The sequence below is a fragment of the Chanodichthys erythropterus genome, chromosome 24, assembly GCF_024489055.1.
Source record: "Chanodichthys erythropterus isolate Z2021 chromosome 24, ASM2448905v1, whole genome shotgun sequence".
Lineage (NCBI taxonomy): Eukaryota > Metazoa > Chordata > Actinopteri > Cypriniformes > Xenocyprididae > Chanodichthys > Chanodichthys erythropterus.
In genome coordinates, this window is record NC_090244.1 from 7,113,598 (window position 1) to 7,120,791 (window position 7,194).

The 7,194-nt window shown below is 33.7% G+C and overlaps 1 protein-coding gene across 1 annotated transcript; it reads right to left on the reverse strand.

Annotated features, from left to right (window-relative positions):
- Window positions 1-451: 451 nt before the first annotated feature.
- Window positions 452-6,747, reverse strand: tph1a (tryptophan hydroxylase 1 (tryptophan 5-monooxygenase) a). The gene is made up of 11 exons (XM_067379206.1): window positions 6,634-6,747; window positions 4,014-4,151; window positions 3,742-3,925; window positions 3,558-3,658; window positions 3,407-3,474; window positions 3,019-3,215; window positions 2,792-2,927; window positions 1,364-1,490; window positions 1,149-1,244; window positions 925-1,058; window positions 452-794 (listed from the first exon to the last, which is right to left on the reverse strand). The coding sequence occupies exons 1-11, from the start codon at window positions 6,727-6,729 to the stop codon at window positions 620-622; spliced, it is 1,452 nt and encodes a 483-aa protein (XP_067235307.1). The 5' UTR covers window positions 6,730-6,747; the 3' UTR covers window positions 452-619.
- Between the last annotated feature and the right edge of the window lie 447 nt (window positions 6,748-7,194).

The window sequence follows — 7,194 nt, forward strand, 5'->3', positions numbered from 1 at the left end:
TGAATTTAATTGTAAAAAATATTCTTTCATGTCAAATGCAACATTTACATGCATTTTTAATAAATACAGATTAACCTCCAAGTCCTTCTCCATGTAGACATCCATTTTTTTCCAATAACACAGAGCGTACACTGAATATACTGAATATTTCATATACATACTGTGCACAAATGAAATAGAAAACAAATCAGTATACTAAAATTATTATCACACAATATCTCTTAATAAATAAACATAAGGTGCCAATTTGAAATTACATAAATGCAAACTGAAACCACCAATAAATCAGCAGACATCAACTTTGCACGCCAGACTAACGGTCACATGTTTAGTCTGAATTTATTGTGGTCACCTTGCATAAATACCACCCTATCAAGTAGAAAATTCACATATAATACAAGAACTCCACTTTCAAACATTTAGAATAGCTTTTGTTGAGCCACGTATTTAATCAAACAAGAGCCAAACTAATAATATAAATAGACACAAGAGGATTTGACTTCGTTTGGAAGGTTCATACATACAGCATGACATATTAATCATGCCGAACTGTAACAAAATAAATGAACTTGTGACTGGTACATGATGTAATGGATGATTTGCTGGGAAATGTAGTTTTTCAGACTCCTAACTGTTTGTTTAGCCTGTTTAGTGCATCTCCAATGATGTCCAACTCGTGTCTTAGTTCCTCCACCACGTTGTTGATGCTGGCCGTGTCCTTCAGAACGTCTACGCTTTGCGTGTACGGGTTGTAGCGCACTGAGAATGGCCGCTTGATAGTCTTTGCAAACTCTCTAAAAGATTAAATTTAGAATAAAATACACAGGTTTAATTTATTGACAAAATCATAGTGCTAAATACTCATGCTTATCAATTTTATTATTCATTGTAAGAATTTAGCTTTGTTTTTGATTGCCCACACACCTCATTTTGACTTTTGCTTCCTCAAAGGTGTCCGAAACAAAGTAGACGTCCTGAAAGGTGGTGATGATACACTCCTGTTTGCATGTTACGTTGGGGTCAAAGGGCAAGATCCTGGCATTTCCTGACAGTGCATGCTGGAAGAAAAGGAAACAGATCATCTCTCTCTATAAGGTGAAAATCATGCACTTTCCATCATGCAGAAAAAGCTTTTTGTGGTTCTTTACCTTCAGTTCACTGATGGATGACAGCAGACCGGCCCCATAAGCTCTCAGTTTCCCTTCCTGCTTACAGAGGCCAAACTCCACAGTGAAGAAATAACACTGAAACATAATGTGGCAGTGATAATTGTGCATTTTGCATTATTAAATATGTATTTTTAGTAATTTCACATCAAACATCTCTCACCAAAAGTCAAATCTCAAGGCCTGTTATTACTTACAGTAGCAAGTTTCTGTATAGAGTCATCTGATGCTCCCAGTGACGCAAGACCAATCTCCTGACTGAACTGAGCAAAGCTGGGCTCGGCCAGAAGAGGGACGTGTCCAAGCAGCTCGTGACATGTGTCTCTGAAACAGACAAATATGTGTATATATTCACATTCAATATAAAATATAAAGACTACATGTATTTGTACATAAAAATAAATTATTTACACATACTGACACACACACACACACACACACACACACACACACACACAAAGAATAAAGAATATATATTTTATATAAAAGTAAATGATATATAAAATATACTTAAAATTAATGAATGATATATATATATAAATGATATATATATACACACACACACACACACACACACACACACTATATATGCATATCTTTATGTATAAAGATATACAAATAATGTGTATGTGTTATTTTCTTAAATATATATTTAAATATACACATTTAATATAAAAATGCATTTATATACATGTACATAAAATAAATTATATACACATACTGACACACACACACACATTAAAGAATATATATTTTATATACTTAACAAAAGTACATAAAAGTAAATGATATATAAAATATACTTAATATAAATAATTAAATATATATATATATATATATATATATATATATATATATATATATATATATATATATATATATATATATATATATATATATACACACACAGACACACTATATGCATATCTTTATGTATAAAGATATACAATTGTGTATATAATGTTTATGTGTGTGTGTATGTGTATATAATTTATTTTTATGTAAAGTATAAGTACACTACGTAAAGTATGTAAATTGTATATTCGTTATATTTCATAAACATTTTCTTAAATATATATTTATATATATACACACATTTAATACAAAATATGCATTTTATATACACATGTAAATAAAAATAAATTATATACACATACCGACACACACAGAATATATATTTCATATACTTGTACATAAAAGTAAATGCTATATAAAATATATCATTGTATATATATATATATATATATATATATATATATATATATATATATATATATATATATTATTATTATTATATATAACACATTTACAATAAAATATTAAAATATACATTAATGAACATGTACATAAAAATAAGTAATATATAAATTACATGATATATATAAACAAACATATAATATAAAAATATAAATGTTATATACATGTACATAAAAATAAGCGTTTTAATTTTTAATATATATATATATATATATATATATATATATATATATATATACACACACACTACAAAAGAAAATAAAAGTATATTTTGTGAATTTCTTATAGTGATGGATTTATCATCAATTATAGTCCCTGCATGTATTTATATCATAAGTTTGGTAACATTTGATTGTTGGTGTACTCACGGCTCGGGTGTGTAGAGGGGGTCTGAGCTGTGTCGGACATATTGAGTGCAGTGAAACACACGGAAGGCTAGACCTGCCAGGAAGTCTCGCGGGGAGAGATATCCAGCCACAGGCCTTATGGTGAAGCCAGTACGCTCTGAAACAGTTAATCAAGCAATATTAATGAAGAAGTAGTCTATAAATCCTGAACAAACCCAGCATGATGAACTGACATCCCTTTATCTTACCTTTGAGGAAGCGCGAGACATCCTCCAACTGTGGGATGTTGTCCTCACGGAAGTCGCAGTATTTGGTGAGCAGGGGCAGGTTCTTCAGGTACTCGCGGCAGGCGTGTGTGGGGTAGAGCTTATTCAGCTCCCTGAACACAACGCCCCATGTTTTCACCTCCTCCTCTGTGAACTCAATACGGGGAATGGGATCTCCACTGATGGAAGAGAAGACAAAACTTCCATTAGACTTCATGAGGAAACATTAGTATTTTAGATAGATAGATGCGATTAATCATGATTAATCGATTTGACAGCGATATATATATATATATATAAGTAATGGGATATATTAAATGTATATACATTTTATATTAAAGTATATTTTAAGAGGTTACTAAAAACTCACTGTTTGAAGCTCATAGCCAAGTCTGCAAAGTACTTTCTCCTTTTGCGATAGACATTATCCTTGAATCCCTGTTGAAACAGAAGCAAAACAGTAAGCTACGTGATTACATTATACTGATGACATAATTGAGATGAAACGTTGCCGCGCTTACCGGGTGATCCGCATCCAGGTCTGATCCATACATCAGCACTCGGTTCGCACATTTATCCAAATCTGAAATCTTCTTCGGGAACCACGGCACATTCTCCATCTCTGGAAAAAAAAAATCAAATATTGAGTATTTTTACTCACATCTGACAGATATATTAAAAAAATAGTGTCGTTAATTCAAGTACCGCTTTCTTCAGGCAGGCGGTTGTCAGGCGCGTCCATCTCAAGCACGTTCACGTGTTTCCTCAGCAGCTGAATGATCTCGTGCAGCTGCTCGCGGTTGCTATCGCAGTCTACGAAGATTTCGAATTCTGAGTTGCGCCTTTTGGATTTTCTGGACTCAATGTGCACAAGGTTGACGTGGTTTTCCTGTTGATTTATAAATGATAGTTAATTTTACAGCGTCAAGTTTTAAGGAAAGCAAGAAAAACCTTACAAAAAACAATCTGCCCTTCACCTGGAAAAGTTTTAGCGCCTTGACAAGCCCACCAACTTCATTTTTCAGAGAGAACACAACAGCAGCCCGACCCCTCTCTGTAGACACAGTTTTGTTGTCTTTATTCTCTTCGATCTTTGGAAAAGCAGATTTGTTCATCTGTAAAACATAGGCACAAAATCAGATTGATTTGACTGCCTTAGGTCAGGTAGAAATATAGCTCATCAAAATCATTTATTGCTTTACATGACTTGAAGTTTATTTGTAGCGTCAACAACATTAGCCCACTTTAAATCCAAACCTAAGTCATGTGCTCACAGCTTGTCAATCAGATCATGTAGATTAAAGAAAGAGTGTCGTAAACAACACTTAATCGCTTAAGGGCGCACATACAGCTTTCTTTGTATTCATCCGAAGGTTTTGAACTTTCCTAAGAGTGCAAAAACTGTAAAATCATTTTATTTTTCCATCCATTTTACTTATCAAAACACATTCTGTCATTTGAGTTTCAACTCAATCAGCAATAAAATTAAAGCAACATTGTTGCTGTTTATTTATTTTTACAGTGATAATTTTGTACATTAGATTTTTTTGCTCTTGTCTACACCAGAAGCGAGCAGCAATGACGCGACAAAGCAGATCGAACCCATTATAATCAGTGATGCTGTCTACACTGGATACGGCTCGATTGCAACACAACAAATTTCCAACAATAAACTGATTCTATTACTGATGTACTTAAAGCACTCGCGCTACTTCTGACACGAAGAACAAATGGACACTGTTTACTCGGTCAACTGAGGGGTTTATTTTGAAATAATCAACAACTACAACAAAGTCCAGCTGCGAACAGGTCATCCGATTAAAGGTGCCGGTTCCTGCGTCAGTTCAGCACCGCGGACAGCGGCAGTCATCATGACCCGCTTAACATAAGCAGACGCTGCACGAGCAAGGTTGCAGACTTGGGATTAGGTTCAAGAAATCATACCGATAATTATAATTAGTAGTAGTGCGTTAAAAAATATATAATGTTTATGAAGTACAATGTGATGAACAACGTAGCGCCAAACACCAGTCTGAATGGAAACCAAACCCTCCAGGTGCGTCAATCCAACATGATACAATGAAAGAAGAAAAGGATCCACACATAAACGTAGGCAAAAAATGTAGGCGAAAACTCTTTTTATTCCCTAAAAACTCCATCAAGGCCATGAAGTAGCTGTGAAGTACATGCATGCATACCCTAGTGAAAAATAAATATACTAAAATGTATTTCAAATACATTTACTTCATGCCTAGTATATGACAAATACATTTATATATTATGTACTTAATAAAAATACCTTGCAAAATTGTACTTTTGGTATACTAAACCTGGTATATTTAATTGGAACAGCTAATTGTGTAATTAATGCACTTTTAAAGTAGTGATGAGGTCCAGCTAAAGATATACTCAAGTTTATTTGATTGTGCTAAAGTGGAACCGTTGCAAGTATATCTTGCATTTAAAGACTGATATTATTCAAAGTTCATACAGTCCTTATCAATAGTGACATTAAAACACATTTTAGGCTTAATATTAAGAATTGTGCATTGTGCAATAAAGAAATAAAGTTTAATTATCATTTTTATACAAGTGATATGTCAGTAAATATGTTAGATTTAAACTATACTAAATGTATTTTAAATATATTACTTTTTTACTAGGGTACAAGGTTGTTTCTTTACATTAGTTTAATTAAATTAAATTATTTATTTAGTTTATTTTACATGTAATTTAAACGCATTTAATTAAATGTAATGCCATGAGAGAGTGAGCTCCTTCAATGTTTAAACAAAAAAGCCCAGAAACTCTTTATTAAATAAAGTATTAAATGTAATTGAATAATTATAGTATATATTAAGTTGTGTTAAATAATAATGAGTGATTTAATTTAATATAATTTATACTATAAACATAATTGAATATAATAGCAGGTTTAAGCGACCTCAAAGCTTGTCGTCTACTGACCATGTTTCTTCTATCACGCATGTGGGAGAGTAATCGTCCCTGTCCTCGTCTTCCCGACAGCAGGATTCCAGACAGCATTAGTGCATTGACCGTGGCAGAGTCCTGCGATTCACCGTCTCGCTTCAACAAAGACAGGCCAGTGTCTGCCGTCTTAAAACAATCTCATTTGGAGAGCGAGGAAGCCTATTATTAGCGCCCTCTTGTTTTAATCTAACACTGGGATTAGGCTGCAATTAATCACTCTTCCACGCACATCTCTGTTAAGTGTACTTAATTTGATGCATCTTTAGATTTGGTGCATGGAGGATTGGAACATATCATTGCCAACAGCATCAAGCACTGGATGTGTTAGAGCTTTCTCACTCTTGGACAGCGCTGCACCACGGTACCGGTCACCTTCAGTTTCCTGAACGCACTTGTCATTTCAGAGATCTATGATTCCTGGAAATCTAAATTTGGCATTGTAAGACTTAAATAATAGAATTTTTTGCATAGAAACTCTCATCTGTTGAGAACTTAAAAAAATCTCACCTGAGCAGATAATGTAATTATAAAATGTATGCAAATTGACCAAATAAGCAGTTAAAAATTTTTTTAAAACATTTCAAAATGACACAGGAAAGCGCTTACCTCATTATTAAGTTGCTTCTCTTCCAAAGTCAGACCAAGGTTCATGGAGTCAAAAGACCTTCCTCTGCGCGGTCCCTCGCTTTTAGTTGAGTACATGCTGGTGTTTCTTATTATTTAAACAAGCTTGTCAGTCTTTTAATTGTATGTGCTACTATTGTTGTACTACAACGACACTGTGCGATTTGCTATTTATGAGGACCTGAAAAGGGAGAGGAGGGGTGGAGAGTTAATCTACCTCCTGACAGCAAATGGAAAATGAGCAGCTTCTCACGTCATGGGGATATTCATACGAGAGATGTACCTTTTCATATTCTCTTTGACGTTCTACACAAAAAAAGATCTGTGTGTGAGAAGAGCCGCTTCGCTGGCTGGAGTTAGGAACAAAAAACACCTACAGGAGACCAAAAATCTTTCCTGAAATCTCTCTGCAGGAAAAAACAAATATTATAAGAGCATAAGCCGGTCATTTTATAGGTGAACAATTGTGAGACTACACCAAAAGACATTTTGTTTTATTTGCAAAAATTTAGACATCATAAATGAAGCATGTGCAAGCAAGTG

Bases quoted from the DNA above. Each gene is read 5' to 3' on its own strand.
- tph1a (XM_067379206.1), bottom strand. From the start codon at position 6,729: ATGTACTCAACTAAAAGCGAGGGACCGCGCAGAGGAAGGTCTTTTGAC. The intron at 2,928-3,018 runs GTAAGATAAAGG...TAACTGTTTCAG, and splicing joins TGTCTCGCGCTTCCTCAAAG to AGCGTACTGGCTTCACCATA. The intron at 1,245-1,363 runs GTAAGTAATAAC...ATTATGTTTCAG, and splicing joins CTATACAGAAACTTGCTACT to TGTTATTTCTTCACTGTGGA.